The sequence below is a fragment of the Alosa alosa genome, chromosome 3 (genome assembly GCF_017589495.1).
Source record: "Alosa alosa isolate M-15738 ecotype Scorff River chromosome 3, AALO_Geno_1.1, whole genome shotgun sequence".
NCBI lineage: Eukaryota > Metazoa > Chordata > Actinopteri > Clupeiformes > Clupeidae > Alosa > Alosa alosa.
The window spans coordinates 33,607,074-33,628,748 of record NC_063191.1 but is presented as its reverse complement, the minus strand read 5'-3'; the positions used below and the strand labels follow the sequence as shown (position 1 = coordinate 33,628,748).

The window sequence follows — 21,675 nt, the reverse complement described above, 5'->3', positions numbered from 1 at the left end:
AAAACTTACATTCAACATGTAGGTTTGCACTACACTGCAATTTTCCAACAACAGCTGAATACTCTCCAGCTCTGTTTGAAGTCACATTCTGCACGACCAATTTGTGAGATTTCCTTTCAGACAGAATCTGGTAGTCTGCGCTGGGCTTGATTTCAGTGTTGTTAAACATCCATTTCACAGGGATGTCATCGTGGGACAGACTCAGCTCAAAGGAGGTAGTGCCACCCAAGAGAGAGGTTGCATCCTTGGGCTTCTTCACAAATTTGATTGCTAAAGAAAATTAACAATAAGCAGGTTATACATAACTGCAAGCTCCACATTTTACCCACATTGTATCTCTAACATACAGCATGCCTGTTTCTCCTTCCGTAAAAGGCAGAAAATGAGGGAGCAAATTTCTGTTAGTCATTTAGCCACTTAGTCACTAAACTTGGTCACTTAGCTAATGCATCACCACTTTTTTAAGGAAAGCAGAAGCTACCCACAGCCAGCTTTATTTGTATTTTCACAACAAACAAACAGCTAACAGAAGTAAAGACTGATGACCAAAATATTTGATTGCTGCATTCTGTTGCACAGAGGATAATTTTCATAAGAAACTGCAAGGTGTGAAGGTGTACTTGTCGTAGCAAAATCTTTCTTTTCATCTTTCTTTATACAATTACAAGTACTTCATTAGTACTTCTACTCTACTACGAAACATAGCATAGCAATAGTAACACTCTAGCCCTACACAAAGTGATCTGATGTGCCGAGCAAATTACCAGGACTACACAACCTAGGTTGTGTAGGGAAAGTAGGCATTGCTGATCTATGGCAAATTTAGAATCATAAAGGATACAAGGATACAAGGTTTATTGTCACATGCATATAGTTACTGGATGTGAGAAATGCAGTGAAATTATGTCTGGTGTCAGCCTATTTGTGCATTTATGGGGGTTGGGGATGTGTGTTGGAGAAGCTTCCTGATGAAATAATGTGCTGTGTATGTAGGGGAGAGGGTAGTAAGTAAGTATGTAGAGGATGTGTGTTGGAGATCCTGAAGACAATGTGCTGTGTATGTAGGGGGGGGGCAGTGTGCAGCAAGGAGTAGAGGAGGCTTACTGTAGCAAGCAGTGTGCTGTATGTATGTGAGGTGATGACAGTGATGATGTAAGTGTATGTGTGTGTGTGTGTGTGTGTGTGTTCTGACGTGTGATGAAATAAGAAAATAAATAAAAGGTCTGGAGCATAGGGAGAGGGATGTAAAAGTGCTAAAAGTCATGTAGGTGTGTGTGTGTGGGAGGGGGGTCACGTGTGCTGAGTAGTGAATGTGTGCAAAGTCAGTATAGTGTGAGTTCAGAGTTCGGATGGCCTGGGGATAAAAACTTCTCCTGAGTCTCTCAGTTCTGGCTTTGTGACTACATAGGCGTCTTCTTGATTTCAGCGGTAGGAATAATCCATTGTTAGGATGAGAAGAGTCCTTCAGAATCTTTTGGGCTCTTAGGAGTACTCTTCTGGAATAGATATCTTGTAGAGCAGGGAGTTGAGTTCTTATAGCACGCTCAGCTGAGCACACTACTCTCTGCAGAGTACTACAATCTCTAACTGTGGAGTTCCCATACCAGGTGATGATGCTACCAGTTAGAACACTCTCAACCGCTGAAGTGTAGAAGGCCTTCATGATGGATGTAGAAACTTTGAATTTCCTTAGCTGACGAAGGAAGTAGAGTCGTTGTCTGGACTTCTTCAGAACATATTGAGTGTTAACAGTCCATGTTAAGTTTTCAGTAATGTGGACACCAAGGTATTTAAAACTTGTGACTCTCACTACAGGTTGCCCTCTGATCATTAGTGGGGTGTAACTGTAGTTCTGCTGCTGCCTTCTGTAATCTACTACCATTTCCTTGGTTTTATTGACAAATATGCTCCTGTTTTTATTTTACCAAATTTCTAACGTTGTAGGCTACACCGCTTGTTTGTGTATCAAATAGGCCATGGCTACGTTTTCATTCTATGCTCCTGATTCTTACGTAGCCTAAGTAAACACTATCACGGTATGCTATCATAGTTTGTCTATTGATATTGATTGGTTTCATCAGGTCCCTTTCCACAGGTGTATACAATCAAGCACCTAGATTATAAATGCATTGGTGCTTGTTTAATACTCCTGTGGAAAGGGACCTTATGAAAGCCATGAATAGGCTACTGTTGGACAATTGCAGACATTCCTTGTATTGTTTTGGTATAACTGTTAAACTTGTTTGCTTTTGCCTTTTAGGTTCCAGACCAGACCAGACCAGTGGTGATGACTGTATATCACATTACGTGTGTGCCTGTCTATGTGCACACCTGTCAACCATACATCTCTGACAATGTTGCTAGCAACACACCTACTGACATACATTCTTACAAACATGTGAACATATCTCAACATATCTGTGCACATAACATTTAACCATACTGAGACTTATCCGAGATCTACACTGAGACATTCTGAGAACTATATTGTTGTGTGAGGACTATACTATATGGAACTTGTATACTTGTGAATCATATTTGTCAACCATTCATACCTTTGAATCATACCTGTGCTGTAACATCTGTGAAACTTAGCTGTGCTGTTAGACCTCTGTTTTTAGACCTGAGCTGTGCTGTGGGAAAATTAAGATTCTAACCTAAGTTCTGTCTAAAACGGATCATGTGAAGGGCTGACTCTTTTATTCTTCAGTATATATCACCATCAAATTTGACCTATTATCATTAACTGAGGCCTCTAACTGTTGCTGCCAGTTCAGAATTAAAACTGATAAATAGATCTGTCTTAGGATAATATGATTGGCATCATCAAGTTCTGTAACAATGCAAATTAAGTAGACATCTTGTTTCTCCCTTATCATTATTGGTTAACTTTAAAATGGGTTTCAACAACTTTGATTTTTTTTACTTCAAGCTTGCATTGGTTGTTAAGTGTTCATTAGTGTGTTCTGAGTATCATTCTGCAGTACTGTATTAAAACAAAGAATGTTGATCAATATTGAATTGACAATGTATTTGTACTGACTGTCATATACTCTAAGCTAACATCTAACCAAGTAAGTGGTTTTCAACTCGAATACTGTTAGTCTATGTAATCTGAATAATCATGCTGTAAGTAATGTTATACACAGCAGTTTTTTGCATTTTTTGCATTTTCTAGTTTGTTATAGTATTTATTTATTTTATCAAATACATTTATTGAATCTTGAATCTACTATAATGCTATTGTTCTACTTACTGTCAACATTCAGCCTGGCATTAGCAGTGAGTTTTCCCAGTTTGAATGCATAGACCGATTCATCTTGAAGGTTGCAGTTCTTGATCTTCAAGGAGTGCATCATGCCATCCATTGTGATTTCATATTTGTCACCTGGAATAATTTCCACGCCATTCTTGGTCCACTGAGAACCTTTCACATTTTCGTGGGTGAGTTCAAGGTTAAACTCTGCTTCCTGTGTTTCAATAACGTTCACATTCTTCATAGTCTTCTTGACTTTCACAGCTATTGAAAGATATTAAGCATTAGGACCAGCGCCTAAACAACAAAAATATCAACTCACATTGATGATGAATGAAAGTCTACAAGTACCTTCAACTTTGAGATGTGCAGATGTCTTAGAGTTGGCCACCTGGTAGGTGTATTCACCAACGTCCTGTGGTCTGGTGATGACTATCACAAGGCACCTCACAGCACCCTTGTCCTCGCTGTGGACATTATCACTGTAGTCAACAGGCTGGCCATCCTTCAGCCATTTGCCCTTAGCACTGGCATTGGCGACTTCGCACTCAAACTCAGCACTCTGAGATTCTGCCACAGTCTGGTCACGAAGGGGTCTTTTGATAGCACCACCTGTATAATCACAGTAGTGCATGGAATGTTAGTCAAGCATTATCTGAAACACATCTGCGGTAATCCAATAACATCATAAAAGAAATTAAATGAAAAGCACTAAACAAAAACAACTCAAAACTCATTTTCAGTTGGCTGGACTGTCAAATCAGTAGTGAAAATGTTATTTTGATTCAATGTGTTAACCCAAAGTACCTGAAACAATAAGCTTTGCACTGGATGTCTTTTCACCAGCTGCAAAGGTATATTCCCCTTCCTCGTCTTTCATGGCATTGATGATTGTAAGGCTGTAACGTTTGCCTTTGGACTCCATCTTGTATTTGGCACCTGCTTTGAGTGGCTGTTTCTTCAGAGTCCAGAGGGCATCAATACCAGGGTGGGACAACTCCACCTCAAAAGTCACATTCTGGGTCTCAGTGCAAACACGTTCCTCCATATGCTTCACAATGGAAATTTCTACAAAGTAAAAAAGGTTATACATTCAATTACCATTAAGCCAACAGATTGAGTTTGTGGAGTGAAAGTGTGTAAAAAAACAGAGGTGCCTACTTTGAACAGTAAGATTGCAGCTTGTGTCAGCTTTGCCAACAAACAGCTTATAGTGTCCCTCATCAGATGCATATGTCCTGCTAAACACCAGACGTTGTTTGGTTCCCTTAGCCACCATGTGGACTCTGTCACTTGCTGCCATCTTATTCTCGTTTTGGTACCATTTCACAGAGGTGATGTCAGCTGCAGAGATCTTGGTCTCCAGGACGGCTTTTGTGCCCTCAACTACAGTAACGTCCTTGAGTGGGGTCACAATGCCAATGGCTGTAATATAAATAAATAAATCAATAAATAATGTTAACATTTAAAACAGTGAACTTACATAGTTAAAAGGATAGACAGGGCTCTTCTTTGAAATCTTAATGCATACCGCAAACACCGCTTCAGCCGCGTATCAATCATGCACAAAGTACAAGCTGTGATACCGATATTCACTAATTTACTGATACAACATAAGGTGCAATCAAACAAAAATGGGTTTAGTAGTAAAAGAATTGTGAGCATACTAAAGTAGTAGTTAGTAAAATGTTTTTTCTTGTGATAAAATTAGCTTTACTTCATGTGCAATGAACTGGGCTTGATGTGTTGCATGTCATACATATATATAAGAGGCCAGTAGTTTAAGTATTACAAGTAACACATGAAGGATTCTTTAAGAAAACTTACTTTGAATGTTAAGTTTTCCTGATGTAGAAATATCCTGGGCTGGAACAACAAATGAATACGTCCCACCATCATCTCTGTTAGTGTCTTCAATAAGCAGCTTGTGAATGAGTTTGTCAATGACGATGTGAATTTTGTTGGAAGCAGACAGAGGTTGTCCATTTTTCATCCATGTTCCCTCAACATTCTCTTGTGAGAAGCGCACCTCAAACTGAGCAATATCACCCTCACAGACAGTCAGGTCAGTGAGGCCCTGCATCAGTGTAACAGGACGCACTAGAACAAAGCAAAAGTACCATAATTAATGAGTGTATGAATTAAAACATATCATTGGTTCATCTCCTAATTGTGGTTACTCACATTTCATCTTCAGAGAAGCACTTGTGCTCAAATCTCCAACTTTGAAAATGTATTTGCCCTGATCTTCCTTCTTGACATCTTTCACAGACAAACCGTGACGTCCACGGCGAGAGGACACAACATATTTCAAGCTGGGAGTGATCTCCTTGTTTTCAAAGTACCATGTTCCCTCAGCATCTTCACGAGACACTTCAACCTCAAATTCTCCAGAATATGTTTCAGGGACTTCAACACTCTCCAGTTTCTTCAGAAGTTCAAGTGGGGCACCTGCAACATGGAATTTAAATAACCTTAACAAACCGCCAGTGCTAGACATAAATATTCAATTTTACAATATTACATAAAATACATGAATTGAATATTGAGACTGACCTTCTACGTGGAGTCTGGCAGTAGTTTTCACTTGGTCATCCTCGATAACAACACAGGAATAGTCATCGTCGTCTTTCATGGTGATCACCAGAACAGACAGGAAATGTACGTTTCTGTCAGAGTGCGTCCTGTATTTGTCACCAGCAAAAATCTCAGCATTGTTCTTCAGCCATTTGACTTTAACAAAAGGCTCATTTGTTTCACATTCAAATGTCACAACTGTGTCTTTCTCTTTGGCATAGGCATCTTCCAGTGGTTGAGAGAAGGAAACAACTTGCTTTGCTAAAAGTAGGAAGACATACAAAATCAGCATTTTTACATACCTTTGAATGAACTAAAACTGAAAAGTATCTTTACTGAAAAGCTACAAAATGCACATTACCTTGGACCAAAAGGAATGCATGGCTTGAGGCCTCTCCAGCGATATTTATAGCTTTGACCATGATGCTAGCAGAGTCTTCTGCAGAGACATCTCTGATCACTAGCTCACAGACATGGTTTTCAGGCCAATGCCAGTAAATTCTGTCAGATTTCTCCAGCAAGACACCATTTTTGAACCACTGGCATTCTGGGTCTGGCCTTCCGACAACTCTTATGCGGAAACGCACCTCTTCAGTCTGAGCAACTGTCTGGCTTTGAATGCGCTCCTGGATCTTAGGAGCTTCCATACTGGGTGACAGAGCCAACTTTTCCGGTTTGATTGTGGGAATCTTGACTGTACCTTCTTCTAGCTTCTTCTTCTCAGCCTCAGACAACTGTTTGGTCCGGTGAAGAAGCTCCTCTTTCCTTTTCTTCAGCATACCCTCATAGGATTCATCCTTTTTGCGCGCTTTCAGCTCGACTGCAGTAATGGCTTCATAGTAGCCTTCTTGTGTTCTGCGCTTGAATTTGCCTCTCAGCTCCGCTGTCTCCTCTGTTGATTTCTCATGCACAACTCTCTCAACCTTTCTAAGTTTGACAACCTCTTTTTGCTGTGAAACATCAGCTGGTTTATCAACTTTGACAACTTCAAAGGATACTCTGCCATGCTCAGCAGAGGGAACGACAGGTGCTGGTGCCTTAACTTCAGGGGCACGTCGCAAGATCGTTCTGAAGTCTTCCTTTTGTTCGATCTCCAGCTTTACAACATGCTCAGCTGTACCCTCTGGGTTTTCTGCCACAACTTTGACCTCTCCTGAATCGTAGGACTTGATGTCTACTATCTCAAGGTAGTAAATGCCATCATAGCGAAGTCTGAATCTCTTGCTCTTGCGAATGAGCTGACCATTAATGTACCAGTTCACCTTTGGAGTGGGATAACCGGTTACCCTGCAACGGAACCTGGCAGTCTCACCCTCGAGAACTCTTGCTGGCTCGGGGAGAAGCACGATATCTGGCTTTGTCTTCTCAGAATAGTCATCACCAGAAACTCCTGCAGGTGCTCCCTCATGGGCCATGCGCTCCATCTCTTCTATTCTCTGTCCCCTCCTGCCTTCTGGCAGCTGGGTTTCCTCAACAAGGCCCTTCTCGTCCTTCACAATCAGTGTTGCTGAGGTCTGGTCAACTCCATACTTGTTAGTGGCCCTGCAAGTGACCACACCACTGTCCCTGGGATATGCAGCTTCATAGTCAAGACTGCAATAGCCAAATTCATTCACCATGCGCAGCCTGTTGGCAGCAGCCAGGGGTTTCCCATCATGTAGCCACTCCACCATCATAGTGGGGTCACCAATAGGGGTCAGTCTGCACTCAAAGTGCACAGGTCCAACGCGCTTCAGTCTGACTGATGTCAGCTTCTTCTTGAAATGAGGCTTCTGTTGTTTCTCCTTGTCATAAAGGTCGCCATCCTCCCATTGCTCTTGACCATAGCGAAGATGCAGTGGCTCCAATTCTGGAGCAGCAATCTCTTTGGCCTTGTAGGTTCCCTTGGGAATAACAAGCCTTCTCGCCTCTGGAGGAGGCTCAGTGAACTCAACCTCAACATTGACCCTGCAGCGAGTGGTATCTCTACCAGCTCTGTTAATGGCTGTAGCAGTATACCAGGCAGTGTCCGCACCTGCTCCTGAGGGAATTTGGAATCGAGACTCTCCTTTGTTGCCATCAATCCTAAAAAGAATCGTTTCAATATATTACTTTTAACATTTTAGCTTTTCACATTTCAGCTTGTTGTACCAAACATCAATTAACCATTTTGTGATGTCAAAAATACAAAAAATGTAGCACTCACTTAATATTAGGATGCTTGTGAGGAGAAATAATGTCACTATTTTTCAACCAGACAATATCAGGGAGAGGGTTTCCAATGGCTTTGACAGCAAGCTCAACCAAAGTGCCCTCCTTGACAGTGATGTTCTTCAGCTTCTCAATAAATTGAGGCTTAATCAAGTGTTCCTTGGCTATGAAAGACAAACATGTCAAGCAAAGGTATGAGGATCAAAATAACATCTCAATTACCTAGATAGCAATGTGAAAATGTAAACTTTGACAAAACCTACCATCAACTGTCAGTGTCATGGAGACAGACGTCTTTCCAGCTCTGTTCTGAGCAACAACTGTCCATTCACCAGAGTCACCTGGCATGGCTGGGACCACAATTAAGGACTGAGTTCCATCTTCCTTGACGACAATTTTGTGGGTGTAGTCACTGACCACTTGTTGTCCTGTGTCAAGAAATAAACAGTGATTAAGGGAATTGTGAAATTACATAAAATAATAATTCCCTCATTAAAGCAAACCTATTAATCCTGTTTAATTTTAATTACATTTTGTTACTCACCATTGTGGAACCAGAATGTATCTGGCATAGGTCTGCCAACAACTTTCAAGTCAAATCTTGCTGTCTGTCCCTCAGAACACTTGAAGGAGGAAGGCTTCTGGACAAAAACAGGTTTGTACAACCTCTCAAGTTGGCTCTCATCAGTCTCATCAAGCCTACGTGCTGGGGAACGACCGGGAGAACGACCGGGGGAGCGGCTTGTGGAGCGAGGAGAGGTAGACCTACAAAACAAAACAAAAAAATATTTTTTGAGTGAATCTAAGTAACCTTAAAGAAATTAGGAGTTAGATAAGAGGATGCATACCATTTTCTTCTGTGTGTGCAGTAACCTAGTTTGACACCGTTTGCCTAAGTGGGTTAGGCGGGGATCACATTAGTCAGCGGCAAGCAGCAGGTTTCCTATGGTTCTCTATGGTTCGGCAGCGGAACAGTGGCAACGCTGGCGTTGAACAAGCTGAGTGTTTAACTTGGTTCAACTTTCAAAGCGCAACGCGAGCATATTCAATTGACAAACTGTTTGTGTTGCTTAGAAACGAGACAAAACTTATTATGGTCTGAGCGTTGCGTTACGTTTGCCGCTTGCCGCTGGCTGATGTGATCCTCGCCTTACACCTGTTAGCTTATAGCTTCTTATTGCACACGCAGAGAAGAGAAGGGTGTCATCCCCTTATCTAACTCTGGGTTAGACGGTAGATAAGCTAATTTCCAAAAAAGCTGGCACATTTCCTTAAGGTACACTAATATATTAATCATAATATCTGGTCTAAATTGCAATATTTGTCATCTCAGTAAGAGACTTACCGGATTCTCTTCATGGCCTCTGGCTGTGGATACTGTGGCTGAGCAGCAGCAGCGGTGGGCTCAATGTACAACTTCCCAGAGCTCACAGCAGTGCCCTTCATGTTGCAAGCATAAGCAGTGTAGACACCCTCATCCTCTGGCAGCACCACGGGCAGACGCAGACTGGCTCTTCCGTCCTGGAGAAACTCCATCTGGTAACGGCCTCCGTGTCTGATGCGGTTGCCATCTTTGAACCAAGCAATCTATGATAATAAAGAATTACATGTTAGAAGTCTTATGAAATATTAAATCCTGGTCAGACATATGTATTCATTGCAAATGAATGTTGCCATTAAAGTTTGGTTTGCTGGTGGCACCTTGGGGAGGGGAGTGCCAGCCATTTTGCAGTGGAAGGTGACTCCCATTCCTTCCATGATTCTGTAACTTTTCACGGGTGTGTCAAAGGTTGGTTGTGTGGCCTGATCTTCTGCAATCATAACCATCTCTTCTCTGTCTTCAGTGACAAGCATTTGATAGGTAATCCTCAAAATGCGAAGTTCAATCTCTTGGATTATTTTTTGCTCAAAGGCAGATATTTGGAATTCCTTATAAAAGAAACATCATATACAACATTAATACACAAAAATAAAAAATCACACTTCCACATCTCTTCTTGTACTGTAGTATGTCTTACCTGTCCAGTAACAAAGGTCATTGTCTGTGTTCTCTTCTCATATTCACTGACAACCACAGGAGGAACATCACCAACTCTGGGTTCCTGCACCATGGTCATGGTCACTGTCGTCATTGTTGCTTCATATTTCTTCATGTATACTTCATATTCCTCTGTGAAGATAAAGACAGTGTTAGATTTCAACAAGAGGAATACGTAAAGCAGGTAATTATTTATTACTTATTTTACTGTTACATCCAAGGAAATATGGCCTGGATGCATCTTTGGATCATACTGACCTTCAGAGAGAAGCTGGGCTGAGGCAGATGCCTCTCCAAGCTGATTCTTGGCAATGATGGAGTACTCTCCAGCATCATCAGCAAAAGTCATGGAGATCTCCAGCTTGCAGTCTCCAGTCTCCTTATTGTAGGCCACTCTGTACCTGTATTCCCAAAAGTGAATGGAAATGTATCAAAGCAACAATATAACACATTATAGACATCAGCTACACAAACATATGAAAAGTTCCCTAACAAGCACCTGTATCCTGTAGTAAGGGGCACTCCACTCTTCTTCCAGTAAATGTGAGGTTTGGGGCTGCCTCCGATCTGACACTCGAAGACAACACTCCCACCCTCCACAAGCTTCTGGACGGTGGGTTTCTTGATAAAGAATGGGGCTACAGTGGCTGCAGCTTCAACAGTCTCAGAAAAGCCGCTGGTCACAGACATAGTCTCTTCTTTTGCTTCAGTAACAGTAATCCTAAAAGCATTTAAAACACTTTTCATACTCTTGTCTTTCAATATTCTCTGATCATGAAATGAGGCAAAGAATAAATATGTACTTGGATTAAAAAGAGAGAGTGAGGCAAAATCCACTTACTGTGCCTCTTCATGGGCAGTTTCAATTTCCTCAGAAACAGTAGTTAACTCCTCTCTGCTCTCAATCTCTTCAGACACTAAAAGATAAGCTTGGTTTTAGTTTTGCTGGATGTGTTACATATAAAGACTAAAATTGCAATTAAACTAAATTCTGCCATTTTACCTTTCACAAGCAGGTAGCAAGATGTGCTGATTGTTCCAGCCTCGTTGGTAGCAGTGCAAGTGAAGCGACCACTGTCCTCAGCAAAGGCCTCGCGGATCACCAGACGTGCATATCCACCCTCATATGTAATTTGGAAATCAATGGAGCTCTCAATTCTGTAATCCTCCCTGAACCACATAATGCCTGGGGCCGGGTGGCCAGAAATCTGGCACTCCAATGTCACAGATTCTCCCTCAGTAACTGTCATATTTTTCAATCCCTATAAATAAAACATAGAATAGTTGTCATATTTGAAGCCCATTCTTTAAATCGGAAGCTTCTGCACATCCATGCTATGCACATAGACTGTACTTACAGCCACAAGTGTAGGAGGAACAGTAGCCTCTTTAGCTTCTGAGGGAACCATTGCCATCTCAACAAACTGTTAAAAAAAATCACAATTTTTATTATTTGCCCAAAATGGAGCATTTGAGTTATCTACTAGCAATTCAGTGGGATGGAGGAAGAGGTGATGATAATGGTTAAGATGGAGCTTCTGAAAGAGTATGCAGGGGATCAATAAGATTCAAAAGAACACAAGATGGTCAGAGGGAGGAGAAGGCAGGCAGACAGGTATCCTGGGTGTAAAGCGTTGTTGGTAAGTTCGTTAGGCTGGAAGAATGAGTGATAATTAAGGACGCTGTTAAACCAAGAGCGGTGGCATATCCAGACAAAGACAAACCTGAATGTCCCAATCGCCGTACTTTTGATCCATGCCACCTGTCAGTGAAGTGCCTATCTCTTTTTGTAACTGTGTTTCAAAACTGGTCTGATATCTGTCACCGACATCTTTAAACGGAGATGAGATTGGCTCAGGAGTCAGTCTTGCCTCCATGATCCTATGAGATGGTGGCTGGACATGCCTGATGATTGTTTGAGCAGCAGCGGTAGTGGACAACTCTTTCTGCAGAGTGGCAATAGCAGACCCTGCAATCGAAACCTAACCGACCCAAGAAGAATAGCATTACCATAACAGAATAACATGAAGACCGATTAGTCTCTGCTGTCCTAGAGAGTTAGTTGCGTTAAAGCTATGCCTACCATTTGAAAAAGCCCTGTGGATTAAAATATTAGTTCTATAGAAATATTTTGTAGAGCTAAATAAAGTTTATATAAATAAAGTTTATATAGGTTATTCATATTATGAAGGCACTAATGTTTCTAATGCAAAACAAATTTGTTAACTTGCAAACTAGATTAGATAGGGAATATGCACTTATTTCCCCCTAAAAAAACACTTTGATAGAAAAGGTTGTATGTCAGGCAAGCAGTAACCTACACTTGGCAATGTTCTCCACGTTCTATAATAAGATCATCACATGGCATCTGTTCACACTAAATCAGGAGACTGGCATTTGTACCGATCACTCCTGCTGCCTCTTATGAAGGCACTGCAAACAACTTTTATGCTCAACGCCATTTCATATGGTATATGTGTTGCATTTGGGATTTGGAGTATTTTTGATCATGGGGTTATTATTTTCAAATTGTTATAGACAAATGTTTATGAATCAAACATTTTCAAAATGTTCACATTCTTGAAATTACATTAGGACCAGACAAAGCTAAATAATACTACTGACCACACTTAGGCAACTATTCTCAGACAAGGCCCTGTCAGAATACTGTGAGCCATTCACCATTTTGGTAATTTTCATCTGATTATTGTTATTGATTAGCTCTTTTCTTTCTCATTTTAATATAAGTAACAGATGCCTTATACCATATGATGTGTACTATAAATACATTCCTGCTTGCCTGATTTTACCTACGCTTACCTCATAACTATGGTCAGGTTTAGGAACAGTAACTTTTGAAACTGTGAAATGTGGAACTGGAGATGGGGCAAGGCCAGTATCCATTTGGGTCTGAATCTAAATCAACAGAATCAAAGTTTTGTTGGAAACTTCAGGGGGAAACGATACACACACTTCTGAAATCATAAAAGCTGAACAAGGTAATTCTCATTTGTTTCCTCTAACCTGGGAGACATGAACTGTCTGTGCAGAGGAACCCATTTGCATAGCAGTGGGCATTGCCACAGCCTCTGTCGTGGTTCTGACTTGTTGCTCTGAGAAGAGCATGGCTTGCTGATTTAAGTCATGCTCTATGGCTTCCTCTTCAGTAAGGCCGCCCTCAGAGTACATGGGCTTTCGGACACGCGCTTGATCAACAGCAGCTAGTACTGTTGCCACAGCTGCCTTTTTCCCAACCTCACCCTATAGACAACAAGCGGTTAACTGTCATTTTTTGCACACAGATTGTATATAATCCATGGCATCAGGCACAACCAAACATAAATTGACGAACAACAGCATATTTCTACAAGTACTGCAGCAGCAAAATGGTAGTGACATGTTCAAACGCCAATTTCAATACATCTTTCTAAACATCTCCCACCAAGCAGTGTCAGCAAGGCAGAAGTGTTTCAATTGTTTGTTTTCAATGTCGGTGAACTGCTTTCCTTGACGTGAGGCCACTTCATTCATGCTTTCCTGAAAAAGACAAACATGCCAACGCCGATCGTGTGAAGCGTAACAAAAGTAGTGTGATGAACCATGCAGAGATGATGGAAACTCAGTGACACTCGTGTTGACAAAGCTGCTCAACCTCCTCCTGTTCAGCAGCCTCACATGTGGTCGCATCGAAGAGAGTGCTATCAGAGTGCTATGAGAGTGCTATCAGAGGTGCGTTCAGTCTATGAGAGTGCTATCAGAGTGCTATGAGAGTGCTATCAGAGTGCTATGAGAGTGCTATCAGAGTGCTATGAGAGTGCTATCAGAGTGCTATGAGAGTGCTATCAGAGTGCTATGAGAGTGCTATCAGAGTGCTATGAGAGTGCTATCAGAGTGCTATGAGAGTGCTATCAGAGTGCTATGAGAGTGCTATCAGAGTGCTATGAGAGTGCTATCAGAGTGCTATGAGAGTGCTATCAGAGTGCTATGAGAGTGCTATCAGAGTGCTATGAGAGTGCTATCAGAGTGCTATGAGAGTGCTATCAGAGTGCTATGAGAGTGCTATCAGAGTGCTATGAGAGTGCTATCAGAGTGCTATGAGAGTGCTATCAGAGTGCTATGAGAGTGCTATCAGAGTGCTATGAGAGTGCTATCAGAGTGCTATGAGAGTGCTATCAGAGTGCTATGAGAGTGCTATCAGAGTGCTATGAGAGTGCTATCAGAGTGCTATGAGAGTGCTATCAGAGGTGCGTTCAAATTCGGGAAACATTGGCAAACATTTGTGGCGAACAAGTTTTCTCTGAACAGTTACATTTGAACAACTTGGTGTTAACACTCCATTGTAATGGTAACTGCATTGTTACCTTTGTCCAACTCACGTCCATATCCACTAAATGTTCGCCGAGAACTACCTCCTCGTATACCTTCGCAAATGTTCGCCTACGTTGCCGAATTTGAACGCACCTCTGGTTTAACCTCTGTCACCACAGTATACCTCACTGAGAAGTTCTTCATCATCTTTTGATTCAGTAGGACTTTCTCCATTAAAACTTTCACTACTGGCTGCATTGGAGGGACAAGCCATATAATCTGAATTCATATCATCATCAGTTTCCACAATCTGTGTTTCGCCGTCAGATGCATCCATTTCCTGAGTGTTTGTATTCACAACATAGTCAGAATATCCCAAAAACAATATATATGATCTAAGGCAAAACCCTGACAAAAAACATACTCAATGATTAAAAAAATTACTTAAAAAGGGCAAGGCAAAAGTGAGTTTGAACAAAGCAACTCAACTACCTGATCTTGTACAGTGTCTACATGTGTTGTAGAATTGGTCTCTGTTATGAACTGCTGAGCTGAATCATCCTGTGGTTCACAGTTGGGAGCCTGATCAACTGTTGCTAATACAGTAGCACCTGCCACTGCATTCTCATCCACATCATGCAGGTCCTACCATTGGTGCCACGGGAGAGTAACCATAAGCATTGCATAAAATGTATGTAAAGACAATCACCATTTCAAAAGGACAAGAACAAAAATACACACACGAGGAAAGGAATATGCCACTGGATAAGAATAGGCCCCTGGACAGCATACCAAAAATACACAGTACACTCCGTTAAAAAAAAAAAGACTGCCCAACTTTTGCCACTAGGTGACACTGCTACCTCTCTTTTAGTGAGAGCTAGATGACTCACCTCCATGGCAACAGCACCACTGACTTGCTGGCGTGTGGAGTAAGAGGCCTCCCAGTGCTGTTCCATATGCATCTGGCTGGAGGAAGTGGTCTGGACGTGGGTGGCTCCCGAGGTCATGGTGGTGTAGCTGCCCTCAGCCACGTAGCCCTCCTGCTTCCAAGGTGGAGGTACGTCCACGCCCGGGATGAGCTGCTTGCGGCCTGTGATGGGAGACTTCACCGGTCTGATTGGGGACACTGAGAGTCTCGAGGACGGGGACACAGGTCTGGGAATACAACGGCAAGGGTAGAAATGTTTAGACAAGAGTTTCAGTGAGAGATCCACAGGCATGGAATGCTAAAATATATAGTGTGTTCTGCCCACAGTGTCAACTGGTATACCAGAACAATGTCGGATTATTCACATGTAGTACAATGAACCACACATTAACATGGGGGATTATACCAGGACACACACATAATAATTAACATAAAAATCAGTTTACCTGACAGGGGTGGGGGTGGGTGCCTTCACATGTCTCACGGGGGAGGGGGACTGGTGACGAGTGGCTGCAACTTTTGACACCATTGATGGGGGGGACCTTGAGGTTGGCTTGGGAGGCACACGTGGGGGAGTCTTGTGTGCCAGGTGCTGCTGGGTGACCTCCCCTCCCTCCATTTGCATTTGCATCATAGAGGACTCGAAACGAGCCTCCACTCTCTGGAAGTGGAGAACATGGGGGAGAGAAAAATCAGTACCTCTTCAACTTAACTCAAGTATGAGGTTGATACAAATTTATTGAAATATCTTTTACCTTCTCCACTCTAGTCTGACGAGTCTGTGAAGAAGAAGAAATCTGTGAAGATGAGACAACGGTCTTGGTCTTCTTAGCAGGCACTGCAACCTCTTCACCTGGTGATGAATTAAGAGATTCCATTAGACACCAATGGCTAAAGAACTCTGTGAACCTTTCTTATTCACTTATGGTATATGTAAATTGTATTTTTAGAATAAATGTTTACATCAAAGCATAATTATACACACAACTTTGTTCAAATTAGTGAAGTATTAATACATGGGAAAAAAGTTACAGTGTGGCTACTAAGCAAAAATGGTACAAATAAACAAACAAAATGTATCATGCTACCCCTCAACTTACCCTGAACGAGCAGTTCAGCAGTAGAGGTGGCACGGCCACTGCTGTTGGAGGCACTGACAGAATAGGTCCCAGAATCCTCTGGGAAGGCTTCTGCAATCAACAAACTGTATTGATCTCCATCTTGTACAATCTGAAAGTCAGCGGAGCTTTGAATCTCAGCTCCCTCCCTGAGGAACTTCACCACAGGTGTAGGGATTCCAGTCACACGAACATCCAGTCTCACTTGGCTTCCTTGTCTCACCGTAACACTCTGAAGTCTCTGAATGAAGTTGGGTGGCGCGGTCTCAGCTACAATCACACAAAAACACAACCCCCAAAAAAGAACATTTAAGTTTTGCTTAACTGGTAACTGGTTACTGGTTCATATTTTGCACTCACTTAACGGGCAGTCTCATAGTACTGATCTATTGATAGCTTGTGTATTTATCACCGTATATTGTACATAGTGCTAAAATTATCACCTGTAACAAGAAGTTCAGCGGTGCTAGTGGCTTGTCCAGCGCCATTGGTGGCTCTCACGGAAAATCTTCCACTGTGTGCGGCTGTCACAGCAGGGATCTTCAGAACAGCGCGGCCATCGCTGAACGAGATCTGAACGCCGGGCAGAGCGGCAGCGGAAAGAACCTGGCCATCACAAAACCAGCTCACCTCAGGAACTGGATTACCTGTGAGCATGAGTTGATATAAATTCATGTTAATGCACAATGACAGTTGCAGATATTGTAAGGTTTTTTTTTTTTTTTTTAAATGGTAGAATTTTGTATTTCATTAGTTGAGACATGGAAACCCATTCACTGTAAATGACTGTGTAAGATACTGTTTTCCATGCACTGTATTCCCTGTAATGAACTGGACATCTGCAATGTGATATGTGAGAGCAGCTGAGAGGCCTTCTCCTTACCACTAACTTGAGCCTCGAACGTTGCAGCACTACCCTCAAGTGCCACAACGCTCTGAAGCGGCTGTGTAAACGTTGGCGCCTGTGTTGACATGTTGGTAGGCACCCTGGCAAAGAAATTGGAAATGAATATCAACAAAAAGCAAATGACAACAAAAACATAAACACCATTAACTATACCATTCCAGTTAATCCGGCTGACACAGTTAACAATGAGAACATAAGTGGATTATATATAGCCTTGCTGTGGGGGAATTGAACTGACTAATCACTTATGTCACCCCCCAGCACCTGGCCCTTTACAGCCTGTCATCTGAGAGACCTGTGGCTCCATGGGCTCTAAGTGTTAGAACAAGCAGCAATTGACAGCTTATAGACATATTGGTAGCAACTGGAAACTGTGACCTCAAGCTTGGGAACAAATCAAAAATCCATATAGGTACAAATGTACAAAACAGAAAACTTGTGTGCTGAACATAAAAATGACAAATAAGAACATATGATTCAGTTTCTGAATATAGGCAACATTTTCAAACAAGAGCTAGTGCCAGCAACAACACTGTTTGGTAATGTAAAACTGTGTTGATATGAGTAATGCACTGCCATGTGTCCACATTTACATAGGCTACTGCATACAGAGAGTAACATTTTATCTCAATTCTCACTTATAAGTCAACTCTAAGAACTTTGCAGCATCCCACATTATTCCTACTTTTTCCATTAATTTAATTTCTACCTTTGCAAATGTTCAGCAATTTTCACTATCTGCACGCGTATAGTAGAACATCTTTTAAATATTTGCAACAACAAAAACATATCAATGATAATGATGACCAAACTGTACTGATTAATTCATACATTTTGCTATTGTGAAAGATTTGAATACATAACTTTACAATAGCACATCCTTTCTTAATGGCTAGGATAGAAAGTTGTTTATGCAGGCAAACTCTTAATATATCTAGGGGGAAAGCCAATAGCTTCTGAGACGCACTGAAGTTATTGGGTAACAGAGCAGATCAGATGTACCTCTCAGAGATGGCAATGTGTGTCTTTTCACACATATGCTGTATTTAAGACAAGTTCTGTTTGTTTTCTACAGAGACAAATCATCATCACTTTCATGTGATCTTACTTAAGATAATGCAACTGTCACTGATCTCAACTGAAAAAATAAATAAAATAAAATACTTCAAATATTTACTCCAGCCAATAAGCTCTTTGTTATGGGTGATTTTTTTTAAATATCCACATTATTATATTATGCAAGATCTTACAGTAAAGAAGCAAACAACCAATAGGGAGAGCTTAGAGAGCCGACAATGAATCAGGGTAAAGCAGGGCTGTGTCTGGCACAGCCTGTGAAGTTATAATTAAACACAGAGCAATGCTGTGGAAAATGCAGTCCAAAATGGCTGGGTTTACTGAGAGGCCACTGCATGGAAGACACAAGATTAACATATTTTACAACATGTCACTAAATGTTTTATTAACAAAAACCTATCAAGCACTGATGCTCTTACATCAAAGACAGGTATTGCATATATTTGTTAAATAAATTATTTTAGTCCAAATATAAAAATAAAAATTAATAAAACAGCGACTACACTGAAAACCTCCAATACTTAAAAAATACATTAAAATCCTGATTCTTGAAATTATATTAACTGACACTAAATGCTTGCAATGAACAGGCCAACCCTGTCTGTATCCAATTACTTAGAACCAGTATCTATAATTAATATCTTCTAATGTCTTTTAATATCTCCAAATAGCAGGGCTTTATTAGATTGAACCCAATGGTCTAAAGACAACATATTTTCAAAAAACATCAGCAGCATATCTGAGAAACTGGAACTAGCCAAGTGTAATAAAATTTAATTGATCAAGTTTCAATTTAAAATGTCTGAGGTTGGTACCACAGGTAAACACACGCTTCCGCCCAAAACACCTCAGCATTACTGAGCATTTCTACAACCATGTCACTTCGAGAGCAGAAGTCATTAGCAAAATGTAAAACGTTAACCATAAAAACAGATTCTATGGCTAAAGAATGATATTCACTATGACAGAAATGGCAGTCTCCAAAAATAAGTAGTCCCTCACTTGATTGACAGTCACCATGTGGCACATAGCTGAAGGTGCAACTGATAGCCCTACCACTGATTCCCTTAAAAAGACATTGCGGCCCAGCTGGGACACCACTCTAATGCTATCAGGGTCTATTCTTGGCTTTTCTGAATCATTGCACCAAATAATAACCTTGAAAGTTCAAAAACTTCTCATCTCTTCATTGTACTTTTTATCTAAATCATATTGTGATGAACATGTGTTTTCAACATGCCTCTCACATTTGCACATGCAACAGTTTAACAACTGCATAGGCATTCCCATAGAGCACAGGAGGCTGAAGCTGTCAACTCTATTTTAACAGTTTTCTGACATTGTGGATTAAAAGCCACTTACTTGTGTCACAAGGATGCCTGTCACTGATGGGACTTTGCCCAGAAGTCTATAGCTTCTGAAACAATCTCTTTATCCAAATGTGTTTCCAGAAATCCAAGGTGAGAACGGTTGAGCCTCGAAATATCCCCCAAAAACAAAACTACACAGAGTCACCGTGTAGTTTTGCTTTTTACCTTGCAATCCCTACACCCGAGGCAAGGCTGGGAATGCTCCAACTGCTCAGAAGTGCTAACATGGTTGTTTTACTTTTTATACCCCTGGTGAAAGCAGCATCACAACTGCCCTACCCTTGCCTATTGGTGGCCTGAGCAGATGCATGATGGGAAAGAGATGCCTTTTATGCAAGCTCACACCTGCTACTAACCACAGTTACTTTGATGCCGGCACTGTTAATAGTAGCTTGATACACCCATGAACCCACACTGTGTCAGAGGTGTTCTACTGAAGAAAAAGTTTTATTCCCTCACTGCTACATTTCACCATGCTTCAGTCTTTTGAAAGACACATTCAAGGAAGCATTCAGTAACCTGTGGATGACCAAAAGGAGAGAGAGGCTGTCCCTGTCAGTCAAATGGAAGACAACCCCCCACTGCCTGAAAGGGGCAGATGTGGTTGTTACAGAATGGTGCTTCTCATGCTTGTTTTGTGTCCATTATCATTATTATACAGTGTAGATGCCTCTTGGGCAGAAACATGATGTCTAAAATTGGTGGCTATTGATTAGTCTTAGTTTTGCTTTGGCAGCAATAGATGCTTTATTTAAAAAAAATACAATATTGACACACTTCCTGGTTTCACAACACAGTTTTATAACATGGCCTTGGAAGACAACTAATACGTCTGGACACTTGCTCTTGCATTCCACACAAACCAGAGGATAGCATGGAATTCATTAGTTAAGTGACTTGGATACAGGTGAAAGTTTTTGGTTGATCATAAACTTAAGACACTGTGCACCAACACACACATACTTACTGTACTATCCAGTGAAATGCAAAACAAACATTTTGTAACATAATAGTCTTTAAAGGAATAGTACCTTGCTTAATAATAAATGCATTGCAAAATGCAAATTAACCTAATTAAGTATAAGTATATATACTTTTTTGATCCCGTGAGGGAAATTTGGTCTCTGCATTTAACCCAATCGGTGAATTAGTGAAACACAAACAGCACACAGTGAACACACAGTGAGGTGAAGCACACACTAATCCCGGCGCAGTGAGCTGCCTGCTACATCGGTGGCGCTCGGGGAGCAGTGAGGGGTTAGGTGCCTTGCTCAAGGGCTCTTCAGCCGCGGCCCACTGGTCGGGGCTCGAACCGGCAACCCTGCGGTTACAAGTCCAGAGTGCTAACCAGTGGGCCACAGCTGCCCCCGTGCAATTAACAATGCAGGTTACATGTTTCAAAAAAAAGTTGGGACGGGAGCATGTTTACCACTGTGCTGCTTCACCTCTTCATTTAACACAATTCTGTAAATGTTTAGGAACTGAGGAGACCATTTGCTACAGTTTTGATAATGAAATGTTACTTTTGCTACCCATTACTCCCCGATATAGGATTTCAGTTGCTCAACAGTATAGTCATGCTTTTCATTTCATCATGCACTAATTTGACAAATCAGGACGGCAGACAGGCCATCTTAGCACCTGGACTCTTCCTCTATGGAGAAATACTATTTAAATATATGCAGAATTCATTTTGGCATTGTTTTCCAGAAATATTCAAGGTCGTCTCTGGAAAAGACATTGCTTGGATGGCAGTATATGTTGCTCAAAACCTGTATACATCATTCAGAATTGTTTGTGCTGTGCTAAATGTGCAAGATTTGCCCATGCTGTTGGCACTAATGCTCCTCCACACCGTCATAGATGTTGGGTTTCGAAGTGAACACTAAAACAACTTGGATAG

At 41.4% G+C, this 21,675-nt stretch overlaps 1 protein-coding gene across 1 annotated transcript in view; it reads right to left on the bottom strand.

Annotated features, from left to right (window-relative positions):
• The window catches only part of ttn.2 (titin, tandem duplicate 2), a 154,994-nt gene extending 135,024 nt beyond the window's left edge, over positions 1-19,970 (bottom strand). The window contains 30 exon segments of the mRNA XM_048238855.1: positions 10-270; positions 3,257-3,520; positions 3,608-3,868; positions 4,064-4,324; positions 4,418-4,681; positions 5,084-5,356; positions 5,441-5,707; positions 5,813-6,094; positions 6,195-7,897; positions 8,019-8,187; positions 8,287-8,451; positions 8,568-8,788; positions 9,369-9,610; positions 9,725-9,952; positions 10,042-10,193; positions 10,320-10,462; positions 10,561-10,782; positions 10,903-10,978; positions 11,065-11,323; positions 11,420-11,485; positions 11,786-12,043; positions 12,882-12,977; positions 13,086-13,322; positions 15,263-15,527; positions 15,747-15,961; positions 16,056-16,153; positions 16,401-16,688; positions 16,862-17,065; positions 17,302-17,405; positions 19,765-19,970. Of these exon segments, the coding sequence (XP_048094812.1) occupies positions 10-270; positions 3,257-3,520; positions 3,608-3,868; positions 4,064-4,324; positions 4,418-4,681; positions 5,084-5,356; positions 5,441-5,707; positions 5,813-6,094; positions 6,195-7,897; positions 8,019-8,187; positions 8,287-8,451; positions 8,568-8,788; positions 9,369-9,610; positions 9,725-9,952; positions 10,042-10,193; positions 10,320-10,462; positions 10,561-10,782; positions 10,903-10,978; positions 11,065-11,323; positions 11,420-11,485; positions 11,786-12,043; positions 12,882-12,977; positions 13,086-13,322; positions 15,263-15,527; positions 15,747-15,961; positions 16,056-16,153; positions 16,401-16,688; positions 16,862-17,065; positions 17,302-17,392 (7,531 nt within the window). The 5' untranslated portion in view covers positions 17,393-17,405; positions 19,765-19,970.
• Positions 19,971-21,675: the final 1,705 nt, after the last annotated feature.